Source organism: Dendrobates tinctorius, unplaced genomic scaffold, assembly GCF_039654945.1.
Source record: "Dendrobates tinctorius isolate UK_male_01 unplaced genomic scaffold, ASM3965494v1 ptg000102l, whole genome shotgun sequence".
Taxonomy (NCBI): Eukaryota; Metazoa; Chordata; class Amphibia; order Anura; family Dendrobatidae; genus Dendrobates; species Dendrobates tinctorius.
In genome coordinates, this window is record NW_027361770.1 from 37,111,942 (window position 1) to 37,136,847 (window position 24,906).

General features: G+C 46.0%; 1 protein-coding gene across 1 annotated transcript in view; it reads left to right on the forward strand.

The window, feature by feature from the left end:
- Positions 1-8,398: 8,398 nt before the first annotated feature.
- The window catches only part of LOC141099807 (uncharacterized), a 108,656-nt gene continuing 92,148 nt past the window's right edge, over positions 8,399-24,906 (forward strand). Inside the window, exons 1-2 of the mRNA XM_073587874.1 lie at positions 8,399-8,597; positions 19,022-20,854. Coding sequence (XP_073443975.1) covers positions 8,546-8,597; positions 19,022-20,854 — 1,885 coding nt within the window. The 5' untranslated portion in view covers positions 8,399-8,545. The remainder of the gene's footprint in view (positions 8,598-19,021; positions 20,855-24,906) is intronic.

A 24,906-nucleotide genomic window follows, 5' to 3' on the forward strand; every position in this document is an offset into this window, starting at 1 on the left:
CAGACGAGGGGACCCACATTCCTTATTTGCCCCAAGTTCCAGGCGGTGCCAACAATCAAGGCGGGCATTGGGCCCAAGTAGGTCCAGGCAGGCCAGTTTAAGGAGACAAACAGTTAGGACGACTCTAGCTGAACCGCTGTCCTCTCCTCCTAGTGTGTCTAGTTCCATTCCCATAACTGGACTCCCTTCCCCCACAAGTTTTGTTGCCCCTTCCCCTAGAACACCTTCATCGACTATAAGCTGTTCATCTTCACTGCACACCCCCAACTTGCAACCATCTGCCCCCAAACGCAGAAAAAAATAAAGTTTTTTATAATTTTTTTGGTTAAAAATAAATTTAAATTTCTCGTTCACCATAACAAAGTTTGCCGCCTACACACACTGCGCCGTACACACAATGCGCCTTAAACTTTGCAAGGTGTCATAAAAAGTGTTTTTAGTATTGGCTGTTTTTACCATCCTCATTTCACTTATTGTGATACTAGGCAAGGAGGATTATAGATATACCTTGTAATTAACAACATACTCTTATTACGTGTGTGTTGAATCTACTGATGGGTAAAATACACGTCATATGTTCAATACCAAGGCCTAGTATAATAACTAGAGTTGACCGACTAGGATCTGGATTCATGAAACACAAACTGGTGAAACTCGGGCAAAAAAAAGTTGAGTTTCATTCGAAACCCTACCACAATGTTAGTTAATGGGAAATAAAAGTCGGCATTGAGCGGATTACATTCATCCACTCAGTGCAGACTTTTATTCCCCATTGACTTGCATTGGGGTCGGGTTTTGAACGAAACTCCGACTTTTTTTCCCACTAGTCGGACCAGTTTCATTTGAAACGAATTTGGTTTCATGAAACCCGATCCTATCATGAAACCCGATCCTACCAAAGTCGCTCAACTCTAATCATAACTATTTATCAATCATGGTCTGGTTAATACACATATCATATTTAACCTGCAGCGTTGCTTACGTACCAATATATTTCACGCAGACTAGCGATGCTGCAGTTTAACACATATGTGTATTTACCTGCCCAGGTGTGAGAACATCATGAATTCACAGGTATACATGGGAAGTTTTTTATTTTATTGGAGTGTAAAAAACATAGTGCACTCGGTACTGGTATCAAAACAGGTTTTTTATTAACATACACACATTAAAACATTTTTACACCATTTCATCTTGCCAGTGCACCCGTCCTACATCAGAGATAAAGTAGGCCGCAAATTGGTCCCTCATTTGGACAACTTCAACGGATAACCTGAGAGGGTGCTGAGTGAATTCAGGCAATGGGTTAGGAGCAGCACCATCGAGTTCAAAGGTCGGGTGCTCTTTAGCCATCACAAAATTATGTAGAACCACACACGCCTTCACCACCTCATCCACTGTTTCAAGTTTAAGATTAATGGCTGTGCCAAGAATTCGCCATCTGGAGACAAGAATCCCAAAAACACACTCTACAGTTCTTCTGGCCCTGGTCAGCCTGTAATTAAAGATTTTTTTGGTGTGGTTCAAGTCACGGCTGGAGTAGGGTTTCAGTAGGTTTGCGCACATTTGAAAAGCCTCATCCCCAACCATTACAAAGGGCAGTGGCGGTGCTTCGGTGTGGGGAAGATGCCGTGGCATAGTGAAATTAAATTGGTTGCCATACAACCTCCGGCCCATGTCTGAGTTTTTAAAAGCCTGGGAGTCATTACCACGGCCAAATGCTCCAATGTCCACTGCTACAAACATACATCCGGCATCCGCAATGGCCATGAGTACTATTGAAAAGTACTTTTTGTAATTATAGTACTCAGATCCAGTTCTTTTGGGTTTGATGATCCGTATGTGTTTACCATCAACAGCTCCCAAACAGTTGGGGAAATTGCAGACGGTCCAGAATTTGCCAGCAATTTTCATCCACTTTTCAGCGGTGGGCAGGGGCATAAATTCTGGACAAAGAACGTTCCAGAGAGCCCGGCAGGTGTCTGCAACAATTCCAGACAAGGTAGAGATTCCAATACGGTACTGGAAGTGTAGTGAAGATAGGGTCTCTCCAGTCTCCAGAAATCTGCGAAACAGAGAAAGAAGTAAAATTAATATTTCTGTATATGGTTTTTTAAAACTATAAAAAAAAAATTAGTACGTTCACGAAAAATAATTAGCCCAGGTTTTGAATAGTACATGTAAAAAAAAAAAAAACATCAGACCCTACCCCTTGGTTTTTAAATATTACGTACCGTAATGTCACCAGGAGCCGTTCCTCAGGAGGAATCGCACGACGGAACTTGTGTCCTGTCTCCGGATGGATTCTTGGACATGAGCAAGCAAATCCCTGAAGCTTTCTTGGGACATCTGGGTATAATCTGTAATTTTCTCCGGGTTTGCCTGTAGCTCACTGTAGAGGGTGTGGTACACCCCACGGCTCTCCCGGAGTTCAACAATCGGATGTATCCACATACGCTGCCGTCTTCGCTGTCTCTCTTCCTTTGTTCATGTCAAGCAGGGGTGAACCTAGCCTCTCTGCTGCCTGAGGCGAACAGCAAAATGACGCCCCCCCACACACACACAAAGTAAATTCTCATATCTATCCTGTAAAACTGAGTATAGTAGTGGACATTTTGATTTAGATAAATAGAAAAAAAAAAGGTGTCCAAACACAAGGATGTCAGCGGTATCACACGCACATAGAAGAACAACACAGAAGTATCCAGAACAAGGGTCATTAATGGCAATAGTAGGCCTGGCACATGGCCGGATTGGGACAAAAATGCAGCCCTGCCAGACAAATCCCACCAGCCCACAAACTATAACACTCCTCACCCGAGCAGTGAATGTTTGCTATACTTTGTTGTCCCCTCATCACTCTCTTTAAGGAGTTATTTGAAGAGCCACATGTGAATGGCACCACAGTGCGTATGACTGAACACAGCTCCATTTACATGGTGCTCTTCAAAGCTATGTTTCCCAGGATCATGGGGGTCCCAGCGGTCAGATCCACAACAAACAGAAAGTCATCCCCTATCCCCACATAATGCTCCATACAGTATTATGTGCCCCATATATTACTTCATACAGTATAATGGGCCCCATATAATGTTCCATACAGCATAATGGGCCCCATATATTACTTCGTACAGTATAATGGGCCCCATATAATGCTCCATACAGTATAATGGGCCCCATATATTACTTCGTACATTATAATGGGCCCCATATAATGCTCCATACAGTATAATGGGCCCCATATATTCATACAGTATAATGGGCCCCATATATTACTTCATACAGTATAATGGGCCCCATATATTACTTCATACAGTATAATGGGCACCATATATTACTGAATACAGTATAATGTGCACCATATATTACTTCATTCAGTATAATGGGCCCCATATATTACTTCATACAGTATAATGGGCACCATATATTACTTCATACAGTATAATGGGCACCATATATTACTGCATACAGTATAATGGGCACCATATATTACTGCATACAGTATAATGGGCACCATATATTACTTCATACAGTATAATGGGCACCATATATTACTTCATACAGTATAATGGTCCCCATATATAACTTCATACAGCATAATGGCCACCATATATTACTTCATACAGTATAATGGGCCCCATATAATTCTTCTCCCCAAACCCCGCTGCTCTGGTCTCCTCAGTGTATTCTGATCCTCCGCACTGCTTGGCACAGGGACATCATTAACTTTATGTATATAATTGTCCACTTGGACTGATAGTAATAGTGATTTGTTTGTACTCTGTTGTCTGGGGCTGGCCCACTTTATGGGGGTGCTGAGGGCATATGATTATACACCAGTAAAAAGTATGAGAGGCTCAATATGACCAGTGCCACCTAGTTTCCTACCCATCTTATTCTACTGGTACTGTGGGCACACTGACTGGTACTGAGGAAAAGAAAGAAAGAACAGAGAGAAAAAAGAAAACAAAGAGAGAAAGAAAGAGGGGAAAGAAAGAAAGATGAGAGCGAGAGAAAGAAAGAGGGGAAAGAAAGAAGGAAAGAAACAGAGAGAGAAAGAAAGAGCCAAGAGAGAGAAAAAAAAGAAAGATTAGAGAGATAAAGAAACAGAGAGAGAAAGATTCTATAAAGATACTAGGACAGGAAAGGACATATCATGATCCGCTTACATGGCCGGCAACCCCGAGTCCAAGGCGATCCTGCTGTCCGCGCTGTTGGAAGAGGACACAGTGATGGATCTGAAACACTCCCTGAAGTGCCTCCATGGTTCCGTCACAATCTCCTCCTGAAATTACCTAATTTCCATTCAGCTTCTAGCACATCACTTCCGGTAGAACGTCACGTGCAAATTTTAAAGTACTCCGCGGGGGTCCGCCATGTACTCCTGTGTCCGCGGGAAAAGTAAGCTCCCAGCCGGGGCAGTGGGACCGAATCTCTCTCAAAATCGGGACTGTCCCGTTGGGAGGTATGAATGCTCCCCACCATACACCTTGTACACGTATGGCTCTGCACACATCATAAACACACGGTTCCGCTTTTTATGCCTCGCACACACACACAGCTCCGCTCTGTACACCTCGCACACACACGGCTCCACTCAGTACACACATGGCTCCACTCCGTAAACCTTGCACACATGCGGCTCTGCTCCGTACACCTTGTACACACGTGGCCACGCTCTGTAAACCTTGTACACAAATGGCTCCACTCCGTAAACCTTGTAAACATGCGGCTTTGCTCCATACACCTCGCACACATGTAGCTCCGTACACCTCACACATGTGCGACTCTGCTCCTTACACCTCGCACACGCGCTGCTCAGCTCCATACACATCTCTGCTCCGTACACGTGCGGCTCCGCTCTGTGCACCTCATACACACGCACAGCTCCGCTCCGTGCACCTCGTACACACGCACGGCTCCGCTCCGTGCACCTCGTACACACGTACGGCTCCGCTCCGTGCACCTCGTACACACGCACGGCTCCGCTCCATGCACCTCGTACACACGCACGGCTCTGCTCCGTGCACCTCGTACACACGCACGGCTCCGCTCCGTGCACCTCGTACATACGCACGGCTCCGCTCCGTGCACCTCGTACACACGCACGGCTCCGCTCCGTGCACCTTGTATACACGCGCGGCTCCGCTCCGTGCACCTCGTACACACGCACGGCTCCGCTCCGTGCACCTTGTATACACGCGCGGCTCCGCTCCGTGCACCTCGTACACACGTACGGCTCCGCTCCGAGCACCTCATACACACGCACGGCTCCGCTCCATGCACCTCGTACACACGCACGGCTCCGCTCCATGCACCTCGTACACACGCACGGCTCCGCTCCTTGCACCTCGTACACACGCACGGCTCCGCTCCGTGCACCTCGTACATACGCACGGCTCCGCTCTGTACACTTCATACACACGCGGCTCTGCTCCTTACACAGGGCCAGGCTGATACCAAAAAGCAGCCCTGACACAAAAAAAAAATTCACCAGCCCACATACAATGAATGTCCTCACCCAAATCGTAGAACACTGGCAGGTTGTGCCAACTTTTGCTTTAGCTCACACACACACGTACCACACAGCTCACACAAGTAGCTCACACACAGCTCACACGTATCACACACACAGCTTACACTTGTCACGCACACACAGCTCACATGTATCGCGCGCACACACACACACACACAGCTCACATGTATCGCACACACAGCTCACACGTATCGCACACACACACAGCTCACACGTATCACACACACAGCTCACACGTATCGCACACACACACACAGCTCACACGTATCACACACCCAGCTCACACGTATCACACACACACAGCTCACACGTATCACACACACACACAGCTCACATGTATCGCACACACACACACAGCTCACATGTATCGCACACACACACACAGCTCACACGTATCGCACACACCCAGCTCACACGTATCGCACACACCCAGCTCACACGTATCGCACACACCCAGCTCACACGTATCGCACACACCCAGCTCACACGTATCGCACACACCCAGCTCACAAGTATCACACCCAGCTCACACGTGTCACACACCCAGCTCACACGTATCACACACACACAGCTCACACGTATCATACACAGCTCACATGTATCACACACACAGCTCACAGGTATCACACACACAGCTCACACGTATCACACACTCAGCTCACACGTATCACACACCCAGCTCACACGTATCACACACACACAGCTCACACATACACCCATCTCACACGTATCACACACAGACACAGCTCACACGTATCACACACCCAGCTCACTCGTATCACACACAGCTCACACCGCTCACACGTATCACACACCCAGCTCACACGTATCACACACCCAGCTCACACGTATCACACACACACAGCTCACACACACCCAGCTCACACGTATCACACAGACACAGCTCACACGTATCACAGACAGACACAGCTCACACGTATCACACACACACAGCTCACACATACACCTATCTCACACATATCACACAGACACAGCTCACACGTATCACACACCCAGCTCACACGTATCACACACAGCTCACGCGTATCACACACACCCACACACCGCTCACACGTATCACATACCCAGCTCACACGTATCACACACCCAGCTCACACGTATCACACACACACACAGCTCACACACACACCCAGCTCACACGTATCACACACACACAGCTCACACGTATCACACACACAGCTCACACGTATCACACACAGCTCACACGTATCACACACTCTGTATCACAGCTCACACACAAGTAGCTCACACAGCTCACGCTCACACAAGTAACTTACACACGTAACGCACAGCTCACGCTCACACACAGCTCACACGTATCACACACAACACACATATGTATCACACAACTCACACACGAATGTATCACACAACTCACACACGCATGTATCACACAACTCACACACAGCTCACACACGCATGTATCACAGCTCACACACGCATGTATCACAGCTCGCACACACAATTAGCTCACTCGCTATGACAGACAGCAGTCCTGTATAAATCAAGGAATGATGCGCACAGGACCTGAGATGATGTCACAGGAGGGGAGGAGTCATGGGTCACATGATCAGGGGGCCCTGACACCTTCCCTCCTGTGACCGCATCAATTACAGCCTCTTGCACGACCGCAGCATCAGCTTGCAGAGGCTAAATTGTAGGTGCTGCGGGTAGAGGAGCGCATAATGCCGCCCCCTGCTGCCTGCCGCTTGAGCAGCTGGTGCAAGTCGCCTCATTATAGGTGCGGCCCTGATGGCAAGCAACTGCATATGCCCTAGCCACCGTGATGTCCAAATCCAAGTTGAAGTGAAAACTCTTCCAGCGCAGATCCATGTTGACACGAGAAAAATCAAGCAAATGTGAAGAATACTATAGACAGGGTCTATATATTACCATTCCACACCGCCACTGACGTCCCATTGGTCGTGTGTGTTGCAAGATTGTTATCTAGATTTTTTTTTGGGTGAGACAAACAATGTGCAAAATAATGCAAATGCACTAAAAACGCATACAAACGCTGCATGCCCATAAAAATGCTTGAAAAAAACGCAGCGTTTGTATGCGTTTTTTTCATGCATTTGTGTGCGCAAAAAACGCACCACAAAAAAACGCACATGTGAAAGTAGCCTTAAGAGCATAAAAATTCAAAGTTGGAAAATTGCAACATTTTCAACATTTTTGCCAAATTTCCGTTTTTTTCACAAATAAACGCAAGTTATATGAATTAAATTTTACCACTAACATGAAGTACAAAATGTCACGAGAAAACAATGTCAGAATCACCGGGATCCATGGAAGCGTTCCAGAGTTATCACCTCATAAAGGGACAGTGGTCAGAATGATAAAAATTGGTGCGGGAATTAACATACAAACCACCCTTGGGAGTAAAGGGAACCTGTCACCCCCCCAGGCGTTTTTAAGTAAAAGAGCCACCTTGTGTAGCACTAATGCTGCATTCTGTCAAGGTGGCTCTTTTATTTAGGGTACCTTCCACCGCCGAAATAATCGTTTTTAAAATTGGTCAGACATACCTGAAATTTGACAGGGGGGGCGGGTCTTTCCCCCCCCTGGACACAGACGCCTCACATAGGTCAGTCATGTCCAACTTTTGAATTTGGCGCCGCCTCCTCAGCGTTCATTCTTTTTCTCGTTCCTGTGCTGTAATATTCTTTCAGTGGTGCAGCAGGATGTGATGACCTCAGCACCATGTGACCAGTAGGGGCGGAGCTCACCAGAGCAGTGGTGAAGCAGGACCTGTGATGACATCAGCACCATGTGACCAGTAGGGTGGAGCTAAGCAGAGCAGTGGTGCAGCAGGACCTGTGATGACGTCAGCACCATGTGACCCGTAGGGGCAGAGCTGAGCAGGGCAGCGGTGCAGCAAGACCTGTGGTGACGTCAGAATATTACAGCGCAGGAGCAAGAAAAAGAAATGAACGCTGAGGAGGCGGCGCAGCCAAATTCAAAAGCAGGACATGACTGGCGTATATGAGGTGTCTGTGTCCAAGGGAGAAAGACCTGTCCCCCTGTCAAATATCAGGTATGTCTGACCAATTTTAAAAACAATTAATTCGGCGACGGAAGAGACGCTAAATAAGGAGCCACCTTGACAGAATGCAGCATTAGTGCTGCACAATGTGGCTCTTTTACTTAAAAACGCCTGGGGGGGGGTGACAGGTTCCCTTTAAAAGTCACCAGCTCTGAGAACACCAGGGTTACCTCTGCTCACGTGTCTCTGAGGCCAACAGTAACCTTATTGCCCACAATGACAGATTAATGGTTATCATTATTCCTCTCTTCAGTGCCAGCCACACACAAGAGAGAAGGTGAGGCGGTTTTGTGGTTATGGCAGGGATTTTCTTCCTATCAGAATAAGTAGCACTAACATGTCCCACCTTGTTACATGGAACTCATCCTCATGTATCAACAAAAGAATGTCTGGTCCCATGGGCCCCATAGAAAGTAGATGTAGAATGTCCTGGTGATTGGCTGGCAGAGAGAGGATGCCCAACTGGCTTACCTCCCTTCCAGCAGGAACTCAGACCCTTTGGAATCCTGTTGTCCATATAAGAGTCTGCAATTTTTGCAGCCTGTTGAGCAATGTTGGCCTCTTGATCGAACACAACTTGTCATTAGAGTTGAGCGATACCGTCCGATACTTCAAAGTATCGGATCGGAATGGATCGGCCGATCTTAAAAAAAAGTATCGGTATCGCCGATTCCGATACCGGAAGTCCCATTCAAGTCTATGGGACTTCCGGTATCGGAATAAGAAAAACCCTGTTTTTGCCTTGTACAGCCTCTCTGGGGTCTGTACGGGCCTTTCGGGGGGCTGTGCCGGCCTGCCAGGGGGTCACCTGATGCTGCAGTTCTCTACCCAAGATCGTCGTGGGACACACTCGTGGACTGCTTCGGATCATGGGTGAGTATTTTTGTGGTTTGTTATGTTAATATTTATTCCGTAAAAGACAATGGCTTCGGGGAACAATGTGACAAGTATTGGTAAGTATGTTACTCTATGTTATATGTACTGTATGTCTATGTATGTATTGTATGAATGTATTGTATGTAGTATGTATGTAGCATGCATGTAGTATGTATGTAGCATGCATGTAGTATGTATGTAGCATGCATGTAGTATGTATGTAGTATATATGTGGTATGTATGTAGCATGTAGTATGTATGTAGCATGCATGTAGTATGTATGTAGTATGTATGTAGTATGTATGTAGCATGTAGTATGTATGTAGCATGCATGTAGTATGTATGTAGTATATATGTGTTATGTATGTAGCATGTAGTATGTATGTAGCATGTATGTAGTATGTATGTAGCATGTAGCATGCATGTAGTATGTATGTAGTATATATGTGGTATGTATGTAGCATGCATGTAGTATGTATGTAGCATGCAGTATGTATGTAGCATGCATGTAGTATATATGTAGTATGTATGTAGCATGTAGTATGTATGTAGCATGTATGTAGTATGTATGTGGTATGTATGTAGCATGTAGTATGTATGTAGCATGCATGTAGTATATATGTGTTATGTATGTAGCATGTAGTATGTATGTAGCATGCATGTAGTATGTATGTAGTATGTATGTGGTATGTATGTAGCATGTAGCATGCATGTAGTATGTATGTAGTATATATGTGGTATGTATGTAGCATGTAGTATGTATGTAGCATGCATGTAGTATGTATGTAGCATGCAGTATGTATGTAGCATGCAGTATGTATGTAGCATGCATGTAGTATATATGTAGCATGTAGTATGTATGTAGCATGCATGTAGTATATATGTAGTATGTATGTAGCATGTAGCATGCATGTAGTATGTATGTAGTATGTATGTAGTATATATATATTTTTTTTTTTAACATTTAACACATTAGCCGGATGATGGGACTACTACTGTCCCATCATTGGCTAATGTGTCAGTCACTGTCATGGTAGCAGGCATCGCCAGATGGGACTTGTAGTCCCATCGGACGATGCTTGCACAGACCCCCGGACATCAGCACAGCCCCCCGGCAGGCCGGCACAGCCCCCCGGCAGGCCGGTACAGACTCCCACAGGGTGCACAGTCCACCGGCAGGCCGGCACAGCCCCCCGGCAGGCCGGTACAGACCCCGGGCAGTCCACACAGCCCCCCGGCAGGCCGGCACAGCCCCCCGGCAGGCCGGCAGAGACCCCCGGAAGGCCCGAAATGACGGCGCATCATGATGCGCACACACCGCGCATCATGATGACGTCATTTCGGCTGTCAATCAACTTTGAACTTCCGATTCCGATGCCGACTTCCGATATTGAAAAAATATCGGAAGTCGGTATCGGAATTCCGATACAGCAAGTATCGGCCGATACCCGATACTTGCGGTATCGGAATGCTCAACACTACTTGTCATACATCCATGAGACAGATGTGAAGGAATTCATCCTTAACCTTGAGATCCTTTAGTTCCTCAAAGCTGTAACAGAAAGTCATTAAATCCAGTGACAGATCGTGGTCCTCAAGGTGCTCAGGTCATTCGCACAGCTGTCAATTGATCCCTGCTGTAGATTCCAGAACTTTTTCATGTACACTTCTGGAGTGAAGTTGTGTTTCTTCCCCAAAGCCTCTTTTGTGCTCTCGTAGTCAGGGCCGGCGTTAGGGGCAGGCAGACCAGGCAGCTGCCTAGGGCCTCCGCTCCCCCAGGGGCCCCCAGCTAGCGGCACATCATGCAGCCGCTATGGGGCCCCTGTGAAGCAGGGGGGCCCGCCTGCCCCCAGCGCCAACTCCCCCCTCCGCCACAATGATGGAGGAGAGAGCGTCAGCTGACGCTCCCTCTCCCATCATTCCCTGCTCTGCCTCTGACACAGCAGGTGGGCGATGACGTCATCACGTGCTCACTGTGCCAGGTAGAGCAGGAGAGGAGACAGGAGCCGGGAGCAGCGCAGGCACAAGGAGAAGGTGAGGAGAGTTTTTTTTTAAATGCAGCAGTGAGTACTGGACTGTGGGGCCATTCTGGGGGGCTGTGCTGGGGGGGCTGTCTTGCATATCATGGGGCTGTGCTGGGGGGTGCTGTATACCGTGGGGCTGTGCTGCAGGGGTGCTGTATACCTTGGGGCTGTGCTGTATATCATGGTGCTGTGCTGGGGGGGCTGTGCTGTATACCATGGGGCTGTTTTGGGGGAGGGGTGCTGTATACCATGGTGCTGTGCCGGGGGGTGCTGTAAGCATGGGGCTATGCTGGGAGGGGGTGCTGTATACCATGGTGCTGTGCTGGGGGGCTCTGCTGGGGGAAGCTGTGCTGTATATCATGGTGCTGTGCTGGGGTGCTGTATACCATGGGGCTGTGCTGGGGGGTTGTGCTGTATACCATGGTGCTGTGCTGGGAGGGGGTGCTGTATACCATGGTGCTGTGCTGGGGGGCTCTGCTGGGGGAAGCTGTGCTGTATATCATGGTGCTGTGCTGGGGGGTGCTGGGGAAGCTGTGCTGTATACCATGGTGCTGTGCTGGGAGGGGGTGCTGTATACCATGGTGCTGTGCTGGGGGGGCTGTGCTGTATACCATGGGGCTGTCCTGGGCGTGGGTCTGTGCTGTATATCATGGGGCTGTGCTGGGAGGGTTGTGCTGTATACCATGGGGCTGTGCTGGGAGGGGGTGCTGTATGCCATGGTGATGTGCTGGGGGGCTGTGCTGTATACCATGGGCTGTCCTGGGGGTGGGGCTGTGCTGGGAGGGTTGTGCTGTATACCATGGGGCTACGCTGGAAGGGGGTGCTGTATACCATGGGTCTGTGCTGTGGGGGCTGTGCTGTATACCATGGGGCTGTGCTGGGGGGTGCTGTATACCATGGGTCTGTGCTGTGGGGGCTGTGCTGTATACCATGGGGCTGTGCTGGTGGCTGCTGTGTACCATGGGGCTGTGGTGGGAGGGCTTTGCTGTATACCATGGTGCTGGGGGAGGGGGGCTGTGCTGTATACCATGTGGGGGTGTGCTGTATACCATGGTGCTGGGGGGGCTGTGCTATATACCATGTGGGGTTGTGCTATATACCATGTGGTGCTGTGCTGTATACCATGTGGTGCTGTGCTGTATACCATGTGGGGCTGTGCTGTATACCATGTGGGGCTGTGCTGTATGCCATGTGGGGCTGTGCTGTATGCCATGTGGGGCTGTGCTATATACCATGTGGGGCTGTGCTATATACCATGTGGGGCTGTGCTATATACAATGTGGGGCTGTGCTGTATACCATGTGGGGCTGTGCTGTATGCCTTGTGGGCTGTGCTGCATACCATGTGGGGCTGTGCTATTTACCATGTGGGGCTGTGCTATATACCACGTGGGGCTGTGTTATATACTGTGCGGCTGTGCTATATACTATGTGGCTGTGTGATATACTATGGGGGTACATTATACATTAAATTCTATGGGGGAGGCTGTGTTATATAATATGGGGGGCTACATTATATTCTATGGGGAGGTGGGCTGTATTATATTCTATTCGGGGCTACATTATATTCTATGGGGGGGCTGTATTATATTATATTCTATGCGGGTGATTACATCATACTCTGAGGGGACTAAATTATACTATATGAGGAGACTACCTTGTATTCTATGGGGGGCTGCATTATATTCTATGGGGGGGCTAGATTATATTGTATGGGGGCTGCATTATACTTTGAGGGGGCTACATTATATTATATTAGGGCTGCATTATACAGTATTATATGAAGAGGGCTACATTGTATTCTATGGAGGGGCTACATTATACTATATAAGGGGCAGCATTATATTCTATGGGGGGATGCATTATACTCTATGAGGGGGCTGCCATATATTCTATGGAGGGGCTGCATTATATTCTATGGGGGGTTACATTAGATTCTGTGGGGTGGCTGCATTATGCTCTAAGGGGGGGCTGCACTATAGTTTACTGTATGGATGGTTACATTATATTGTATGGCGGGGCTGCATTATACTCTGTGGGGTGGCTGCATTATACTTTATGTGGGCTGCATTATACTGTATCGAGCACTATGGGGAATACATTATACTATGTGAAGAACTATGGGATGCATTATACTATGAGAAATGAATTGTACTACATGGATGACTGGTGGTGAATTATACTATTATTATACCCGATCCCATCCCACTTCATCCCAAACCTCACCACAGTCTTCATCCCAACCCTAACCCATCTCTTCAACCTGTCACTAACAACTGGTGTTTTCCCCTCAAGCTTTAAACATGCCTCCATCACACCTATCCTCAAAAAGCCCTCTCTTGACCCATCCTCTGTATCTAGCTATCGCCCTATATCACTTCTCCCATACGCCTCCAAGCTACTGGAACAACACGTCTACCTTGAACTGTCCTCCCATCTCTCTTCTTGCTCCCTCTTCGACCGCTTACAATCTGGCTTCCGGTCACACCACTCCACTGAAACTGCCCTTACTAAGGTCACCAATGACCTCTTAACTGCCAAGAGCAAGCGACACTACTCTGTCCTCCTCCTCCTGGACCTGTCGGCTGCCTTTGACACAGTGGACCATTCCCTATTATTACAGACCCTCTCATCCCTCGGCATCACAGACTTGGCCCTCTCCTGGATCTCATCATACCTAACAGACCGGACATTCAGCGTCTCCCACTCACACACCACCTCCTCACCTCGCCCCCTATCTGTCGGAGTCCCACAAGGTTCAGTCCTTGGGCCCCTGCTGTTCTCTATTTACACCTTTGGCCTGGGACAGCTCATAGAATCTCATGGCTTTCAGTATCATCTTTATGCTGATGACACACAGATCTACATCTCTGGACCAGATATCACCTCCCTACTAACCAGAATCCCTCAATGTCTGTCCACTATTTCATCCTTCTTCTCCACTAGATATCTGAAACTCAACATGGACAAAACAGAATTCATCATCTTTCCCCCATCTCACGTGACCCCCCCTACGAACCTATCAATTACAGTAAATGACTGCCCACTCTCCCCAGTCCCACAAGCTCACTGCCTCGGAGTAATCCTTGACGCTGATCTCTCCTTCAAACCACATATCCAAACCCTTTCCACTTCCTGCCGACTTCAACTCAAAAATATTTCACGCATCCGTTCATTCCTCACCCAAGAATCTGCAAAAACCCTAGTCCATGCCCTCATCATCTCTCGCCTTGACTACTGCAACCTCATGCTCTGTGGCCTCCCCTCAAACACTCTCGCACCCCTCCAATCTATTCTAAACTCTGCTGCCCGACTAATCCACCTGTCCCCCCGCTATTCCCCAGCTTCTCCCCTCTGTCAATCCCTTCACTGGCTCCCAATTGCCCAGAGACTCCATTACAAAACCCTAACCATGACATACAAAGCAATCCACAACCTGTCTCCTCCATACATCTGTGACCTCGTCTCCCGGTACTTTCCTGCACGCAACCTCCGATCCTCACAAGATCTCCTTCTTTACTCCCCTCTTATCTCCTCTTCCCACAGTCGCATACAAGATTTCTCTCGCGCATCACCCCTACTCTGGAACTCTCTACCACAACATATCAGACTCTCACCTACCATCGAAACCTTCAAAAAGAGCCTGAAGACCCACCTCTTCCGACAAGCCTATAACCTGCAGTAACCACCGATCGACCAAACCGCTGCACGACCAGCTCTACCCTCGCCTACTGTATTATCACCCATCCCTTGAAGATTGTGAGCCCTCGCGGGCAGGGTCCTCTCTCCTCCTGTACCAGTTATGACTTGTATTGTTTAAGATTATTGTACTTGTTTTTATGTATACCCCTCCTCACATGTAAAGCGCCATGGAATAAATGGCGCTATAACAATAAATAATAATAATAATAATAATAATAATACTATATGGAGTACTATGAGGAGTGTATTATACTATATGGAGGACTGAGCAGTGTATTTTGGAGGACTATGAGGAGTGTATTATACTATATGGAAGGCTATGAGGAGTGTATTATACTATATGGAGTACTATGAGGAGTGTATTATACTATATGGAGGACTGAGCAGTGTATTTTGGAGGACTATGAGGAGTGTATTATACTATATGGAAGGCTATGAGGAGTGTATTATACTATATGGAGGGCTATGAGGAGTGTATTATACTATATGGAGGACTATGGGGAGTGTATTATACTATATGGAGGACTGAGGAGTGTATGATACAATATGGAGGACTATGGGGCGTAAACTGTAGATGTGCTGCTGATAACATGACACTGTATGGTGATCTGTTAGTGATCCGTTAGTGATTGTTCTGTCCCCATCATTCTTTCTCAGACGGTAGAAAGAGGCCGGGAAACCAGTGTTGAACGGCATAAATTTTGTCGATCACACTCATTTAGCGGCCTGAACTCAGCGCATGTAAATACAATTGAAATGCTTCTGTGTGATGTGCAATATGTTAGCATTTGGGGCCCCATTTTAAACTTTGCCTAGGGCCCCACTTTGCCTAAAACCGGCCCTGCTCATAGTCCCTATTTAGCTCTTGTGGAAGGTCATCAAAAACTTCCAAGGCTTTGCCTATTCACCCTGGAGTTACATACTGTGCCCACTGATCATGGGATAGATACTATTGCCTGCAGATTTGTTCGACTCCCCAACTGAAACTATCTAAAGCCCCCATCACACACAGTGATCTCGCTAGCGAGATTGCTGCTGAGTCACAAGTTTTGTGATGCAACAGCGATCTCACCAGCAAGATCGCTGTGTGTGACACCTATCAGCGACCGCCCCCCCTGCCGGGTATCGCTGATCGTTGTGGAAAGCCCTGGACATTTTTTTGATCGTTGGTCTCCCGCTGGCCTGCACACATCGCTGCGTGTGGCAGGCGGGAGACCAGCGATCAGCGAGCTGGAGCTGGTAACCAAGGTAAACAGCGGGTTTCTAAGCGCCGCGCAGCGCTTAGAAACCCACTGTTTACCTTGGTTACCAGCTCCCTGCACCAGCGCGCTGGTATCTAAGGTACACAGCGACGCGCGTGCTCGTCGTCGCTGGTGAAGCTGCCTGTTTGGCAGCTCACCAGCGATCATGTAGCGACACACCAGCGATCCTGACAAGTTCATATCGCTGGTGAGTTCACTAGGTGTGACGGGTCCTAAGGCTAGTTTCACACTAGCTTTCTCGGACGCAGCGCAGGGCCACTACTAATCCCCACCCCCGGCCGCCCCCCCTCCGGTCAGTTCCTCTGATCGCATGGCACTGCATGCGATCACCGTAACCTATATTTAGCGTTGGGTACACTGACCGTGCGCTGGTATGATTTTGCTGGCGCTGCACACTTTTGGCGCTGCGCCCAGCAAACAAAAATGCAACACAGCGTGCTTTTGTGCACTGGGTGCAGCGCCAAAAGTGAGCAGCGCCAGCAAAATCATACCAGCGCACGGTCAGCATACCCAACGCTAAATATAGGGTACGGTGATCGCATGCAGTATCATGCGATCAGAGGAGGAACTGACCGGAGGAGGTGAGGCCGGGGGCGGGGCTTAGCAGCGGCCCTGCGCTGCGCCCGAGAACGCTAGTGTGAAACTAGCCTAAAGCCCCCATTACACTAAACGATGTCCCAGCGATCCCACCAACGATCCAACATGATGGGATCACTGGGACATTGTTAGGCTGATCGCTGGTGGTGAGCTGTCACAGACAGCCCCAGTGATCAGGACCAGCGACGCTGGACGCTGGTTTCTAATGTAAACGTCGGGTATCCAGGAGCAGCGTGACTCCTGGATACCCGCTGTTTACTTTGGAAACCGGCGTACACGCTGGTTTCCAAGGTAAACATTGGGTATCTAGGAGCCGCGCGACTCCTGGATACCCGACGTTTACCTTGGAAACCAGCCTGTACGCCGGTTTCCAAGGTAAACAGCGGGTATCCAGGAGTCGCGCTGCTCCTGGATACCCGATGTTTACATTAGAAACCAGCGTCCAGCGTCGCTGATCGCTGGTCTCTCGCTGCCACACGCAGCGATGCGCGCTGTGCAGCGGGAGACCATCGATCAAAAAACGGCCCATGCCGCTCGAGCATGATCAGCGATAACCGGCAGGGGGGGCGGACGCTGATCCCCGTCACACACAGCGATCTCGCTGGCGCGTCACAAAATCAGCGATCTCGCTAGCGAGATCGCTGTGTGTGACGGGATCCTAAGTCTCCATATTTCTCTATCACATAGTTTCCTAACGGACTATGACCAAATCAAGGACATGTTCATACAGTTCCCTTCTCTTCCTTGACCATGAACATAGGCAGAAACACATTGCTAACTCTACACCTTCACCTAGAACTTTCATACTTATTACTAATAGAACCATACAAATTGGGGTGACTCCTTTCCATCAACAAGGGATGAAGTGGCAAAATCAAGATGTTAATAGCAAATGTGTAGTGTTTAGTTCTTACCCAGCTACCTGACCATTGCCTGCTCCATCAGCTAGCACCTTACTCTGTGGCCCCAACCTACTGTGGAATTCCAGATCCCTGTGGCCTGCGCTAAGCTTGACCGTGTTAGCCATATTTAGAGCTGCCATCCAACCACTAACATGCTTGTTTAACATTCATGGTATGCTACTTTTACTGGTCTCATTCAATTAAAACTGTTTATTTTACAAATTAAATCTATCTGATAACTGCCCAAAGTAGGTGATTCCATAGGTATCACCTACTGAATGGAATCACCTACTGAATCCATTAGCATAATGCAGGTAGTAATTTACTGCAGATTCTCTTTTGTCCTTGAACATCACACAAACAGCCTAAGTTTGCAGATGAGTGTTCTCTTTTATCTGTTGCTTTCCTTTGATTCCAATATAGGTATCTATTGGAATGTTGTAATCTTCTATGGCAAAAACTCTAATATAAACAGGACTGACTTTAACATGTTTAACATAAACCTAATTTCCTTTGAGGAAGTCGGTTTTTTAAACAGTCTCTGCCCTATTTTCAGAAACTGTCCCTAGTTTAGGATGGGGCATTTCCTTCCATTCTTTCAACTATATATTTCTGTGGGAATTGACAGTAGTACATAGCAGAGTCCTTTCTGATTCTTAGGATGGAGTGGTGGTTCATCTGTGCAGTTCTTCTCTCACCTTGCTCCTCTCTCCCACAATGCTGGCACTACTTGAGTCGTAAGTTAATCTCATTATGTTGTAATTGTCTATATTGATATTTTTTACTAATGATATCACGAGTAACATAATAACTATAGAATTTGGTGCATCATTGTATGTAAATGTGTGTGCAGATTATAAAGTGATATACATATGTTGGTTATCTGGATACTAAATGTGCAGCTGTTTAGCGCAATACAAGCTGTTATTCTAACCCCACTACCTATACAAGTATAGAGCCCTTTGTGAGAAGTTTAAAACTAGAGTCATGAGGATACAAAATCTAAACAAGACAGCAAACTTGTTTTTTTGTTTTTTTTTTTCCTATCCACAGGTCGCAAAGACGGTGTATTTCATTATGACCGCCACATGAGGTACCAGCTAAATTATCATAATGCTCAAGCGGCTTGTATCCAGGATTTTGGAGGCAAAATAGCAACAAGAGACCAACTCGAAAACGCTTTGAAATCTGGGCTTGAAGAATGTCGAGCAGGCTGGATATCATCTGCAGAGGTGGCTTACCCTCGTATAAACAACCACTGGAACTGTGGAGAAAATAAAACAGGAATTATATCCTATGGGATTCGACAGAATCTCCGCGAAAAGTGGGATGTGTTTTGCTATAAAGAAGATAATGATTGCTCTCGGTATGATAGGGCTTTTTTTAAGGTCTCCTGGGACACAACAGAACCTGCATCAAAAAATATGTCTTCTACACCTATCCCTTTTACACAGAAATTCAGTTTAACATCAGAACTTTCACCAATATCTTCCACATTACTGTTAACTCATGCAGTACCTAAAAGAGGAGACATAGACACTAGTCTCCCAAAAGAAGGGAAGTCGTCAAATGCCAGAAAAATAAATGACTCCGATGATCAAAAAGATAACAGTATTCTGAGACACTTTCCACTAGGGAATTTTTCTGAACATAATGAATTGTTTAAAAAGCAAGTAATGTCTTATATTATAGCCATAGAGCCAAATAACACTTCAGATGCACAGAAAAATGGTATAAGCAGGACAATATCATTGGTATCTAATTTAGCCAACGACACATATGTTCCAGAATCGGTGCATAGCAATCTGACAAATCCTTGCTTGCCTACAAGTGACAATAGATCCCATGTTGACAGCACTGCAAAGTCATTCATATCTAGGTTAGATAATGTGAAAAACAGCATTTTACATGAGACTGGGTCAAACATGAGCTCTCATGAAATGAAGGTTAGAAAATTAAAGTTTGATATTTTACCTTTGAATCCAATATCTGCAAGAACAGAAAATATTGTGTTTTACAAAAAGACAGTTCAGTCAAAAAGGACCTTTATTACTGGGGAACCTATAAGCACAAATACAAACGTATCAATAACTTCAATACCTGAAAATGAGACTTATTATCCTGACCGAAATCAAACTAAAACAGACTTTTTTTCAAATTCTCAACATGAAGGTCCAACACAGGGGAAGCGATTTCATATCTATGGTTTACAAAGTCATACTGGGACCGTGCAAACTATGGTTGGTAATACACTAAGCCAAGAACAGGAGCATCCAGTAACTACAACACCATTCACTTTGTCGTTTCCACTAATGCCTCCAAGCGATTTCCCTTTTGGTGAACTTGGCAAAGACCATCAGATCTCATCTAATGGTCAAAAAATGGAAAATGAAGTTACTGTACACCATATCTCAAATAACTCATCTGACCTCACTGATCGACATAAGCCAACAAAGAATCCAACAGATGTGCTTCACTTGGCAACAGATCAAATAAGCAGCCAGCAAAGGAGATTGCTTGACGTGTATCCTACAACATCTTCACATTTACGTTCCCTAGAAAAAGAAGTTCGGACATTTGTAGATAATAATGTTTCCAGTGAAGCAACACCAACATCTAATCTGGAAAATGGCATCAACATTGATGGAAAAAGAGACAATGAGAGGGTAACTCTTGGGAACCAAAAAGCTTTCAATGATGTCTTAACATCAAAGGAGCCAAGCACATCACCTGCATCATCATCAGCTAAGATGTCTACTGAAGAAGAGATAATAAAATACTCAACGAACATTGCCTCAACCTCATCTTCATTCTTTACTCCATATGATCATATGAAAGTGACTGCAAGTCCAACATCTCACACTAATGTAAAAAATCTAAGCCTTGGTGAGTATTACTACTAACTGACGTACCTTGTCCATGAACCAAAGTTCTCAACGGGTACATGCTGTGTCTCTTTGGGCACTTAGTGCTTGTGCAATGCTTTTAATAGGCTGCACAGTGCAAGGGCTTGTTCAGACATCATTTTTGTTGGGTACAAGTGCTATCCATTAATTTTGAGGATAGATTGAGGAATCATATTCACTGCGCTTTTTCAAATGTCCTTTTTTATGGGGAGCTTCAGATTTTTTTTTCAGATTCATTAAGTTTGTTTCTTTATGTCCTTAATTCTGTTGTCCTGATGTGAAAGAATTAATTGCATATATTTAAAGATGCTAGCGCTAAAATACAATTGCACTCACACCGTAGCGGGGAAATTCATTGATTGCAGCCCACTTGGGATCATTTATGAAGGTTTCCACTGACAACAACTTTCAGTTTGGCAGTAAGTTTGTATGTTAATTCATTGGTACTGTCATCAATATCAAAGACCTGCGTTTTCTTCATGTGTTTCAGACATTTTAAATATATTCTGTAGTAATAACATTAAGGTTAGAAAAAATGTATTTCAAAACCCATGGGCAAGATTGATCCAGACATGCCAAGTCCATAAAGCAGAATAATCAGCTCACTGGGTGTGCATATGCCTTTCCCCAGGCATGAATCACACTCCTGTGTACAAATCCCAATGTGAATTTCAAAAGTAAATCTTAGTCCAGCCAAGAGCGTAAGGCAATAAAATCTTTTTTTTTTTTTTTTCCCAATAGTGAGAAAACATATTCCAGCAGAATGACATAGGAATTAACAGGCACAAATACCTACACATTTTGAGCAGTTTTCTTGTTCTTAATTATGGTATAAAATGTGCACCACTATAACAAACAAATATATACCCACACATTAATGCTGCAAATAGCACCTACGGGAGTGTGGGCTAGGCAACAAAGCCCTAACTAAATGAACCTGAATAATTAAATTGAAAGCCAAGAAAGAATGCTGATCACAAAGACCATCACTTATTAATCTTCACATACATTATGTTCGGTAGAATGAAACATATCTGTACGTAAATTGATACTCTGAGGCGCTCTAGTGTGTAAATGAAATATCCAAATGGCTTCCCTCATGTTAGTGTAGCCTTTCGCACAGACTGCACCAAAAAGTGGTTGATGATTGATTGAGGGGTATGTAACCAGACCAGTCCATCAGCCTCCTCCAAATGAAAATCGCTGCACTTAGGAAAGCTGTTTTTCAGCATAGGAGTACTGTACTGCCTGTGAGGAAGGCTGCACGTGGAGAAAAACGTGTAATTCTTATACATACAGTTGAAATCAGAAGTTAACATACACTATAGAAAAAGACACATCTACACGTTTTTCTCAGTATTGGACATGAAATCATAATAAACTTTTCTTGTGTTGGGTCAGTTAGTCTTAGCATAATTATTATTTGCCAAATGCCAGAATAATGAGAGAGAGAGAATGTTTCAAGGCAATTTTATTACTTACTGCAAAGTTTACATACATGCTATTAGTATTTGGCACCATTGCCCTTAAACTGAATGATTTGGGTCAAACGCTTGGGATGTCTTGAGATGTTGCTTCGGTATGGCCACACAATCTTCTTTTCTCATGAAGCCATCTATTTTGTGAAGTGCACCAGTCCCTCCTGCAGCAAAACAACTCCACAACATGATGCTGCCACCCCCTTGTTTCACGTTTGGGATGGTGTTTTTAGGCTTCTCCCTTTTTCCTCCAAACGTAGCGATTGTCATTATGCCTAGAAAGTTTAATTTTAGTTTTATCAGACCACAGGAAATGTCTCCAAAAATTAAGGTCTTTGTTCCTGTGTGCATCTGCAAACATTAGTTTTTTGAGTTTTTTTATGTTTCTTTTGGAGTAATGGCTTCTTCCTGGCAGAGTGGCCTTTCTACCCATGTTCATAAAATATTCGTTTCACTGTGGATATTGACACAATCTTACCAGCTTCCGCCATTATCTTCATAAGGTCATTTGCTTTTGTCCTTTGGTTGATATGCACATGTCGGACCAAAGCACGTTCATCTCTGGGATACAGAACCCATTTTCTTCCTGGACAGTATAATGGCTGGACATTTCCATCTTGTTTGTACTTGCGTATAATTGATTGTACATATGGATGAGGCACCTTCAGGTATCTTGAAATTGTACCCAAGGATGAGCCAGACTTGTGCAAGTCCACAATTCTCTTCCTGATATCTTGGCTGATTTCTTTAGGGTACCGTTACACCTAGTGATGCACCATCGATCCCGACTAGCGATATGACGCGGTCAGGATCGCTGGTGCATCGCTAGGTGGTTGCTAGTGAGCTGCCACACAGGCAGATCTCAATAGCGACATCGCTGGGGACGGGGATCGCTACTTGCCTGTCAGACGCGGCGATCCTGCGTCCTCCTGCCCGGCTCCACGCGTCGCTCGTCGTCACAGCAGGAAGCGCCGCAGGAAGTGGCCGACGAGGAATGATCCAGCAGCTTCTCGCGCGATCAGCGATAACCAGCGGGGGAGCCGGTCGGAGGTATCACATGTAGCGATATCGCTAGCAATATCGCTGCAACGTCACAAAATCGGTGACTTTACAGCAATATTGCTAGCGATATCGCAGTGTGTAACGGGGGCTTTAGACTTTCCCATCATGCTACACAAAGAAGCAGTGTGTTTCAGGTGTGTATTAAAATATATCCACAAGTGTGTCTCTAATTAACTCAGATGATGGCAAAAAAAGCTATCAGAAGCTTCCAAACACTTGACATCATTATATGGGCAGTCCAGAATTGTTTACAGGCATAGTAATCTTAGTTTATGTAAACTTTTGACTTTGCAGTACGTAATAAAAATGCCTTAAAACATTCTCTCTCATTATTCTGGCATTTGGCAAATATTAATGATTATGGTAACCCTAATTGACCGAAAACGGGTAAGGTTTATTCTGATTTCATGTCAGATATTATGAAAAGCATGCATTTGTGTCTTTTTATATAGTGTACACACCCTAATTGTAGACTAATTAGTAAAGCCACGAAAGAAGTTCAAAGTCTCCAAAAATTCGATTTAAACAGCAGATAAAAAGGCAGCAACACTTACCTGCCCAGATCTTGGAACAAATGCACTACAGGGTGCAGCTAGCCCATAAAGCAAGATGTTAGCAACACAGGTGCAAAATACCAGATTAACAGCCACTCTCCACCTACCCATTCCTGGAGGGGGTGACTGCCCAGTATACAAATGGACAATAAAGGCTTGCATAGGGCATTGTTCACACAAGGGTACTGCATAGTGTCTGGTTCACAGGTGGAGAGTGGCTGTTGATCTGGTATTTTGCACCTGTGTTGCGAACATCTTGCTTTATGGGCTGGCTTCACCCTGTAGTGCATTTGTTCCAAGAGCAGATGACAAAGCTGTTACTGAAAAAAATCTCTATACGAAGACCAACACTGATATTACCGCAAAATGGTGACCATATAGTGGTAGATAGCAGTCCTGCCGAACATGTAATAGATTACAATACAGTTACAGATAGCGATTTACATAGTGATGTTCTTTCTGGTGGAGTCGTTCACTTGTACTGTCTTTTCCATGTGGCCCAGACCAACACAACAACTTCTACAGACACGACTCAACTACACAGATTACAGCAAATCACATTTGTTCACATTTCCTGAATTGTCCCCTTCTATTCCCAATCTGCACAAACTCCTCATCCTGCTGATACCCCAATATTGAGTTGCTGCTGCTGACACGCCCGAGGGGCCGTGGGGTACTCGGTACCGAGCCCGTTAACTTCAATGGGAGATGTCACAGTGGCGGTTACCCGGTCCGTGGCCCCAGGCGGTCATGTAAAAGGGGTAGAATTGAATGGGGATAAAGTTTATGTAGTGATTCGTGACGCCAGTTGGAGTGTTCGACTGTAGTATAGCCGGCACTGCAGATAATCCCTGGGGGAGTAGATGGTGATGGCAGTGCAGATGTTAAAACCCTCTCCAACCAGGGCAGGACCCCCAGAGATTGTAATGCAAGTAGAA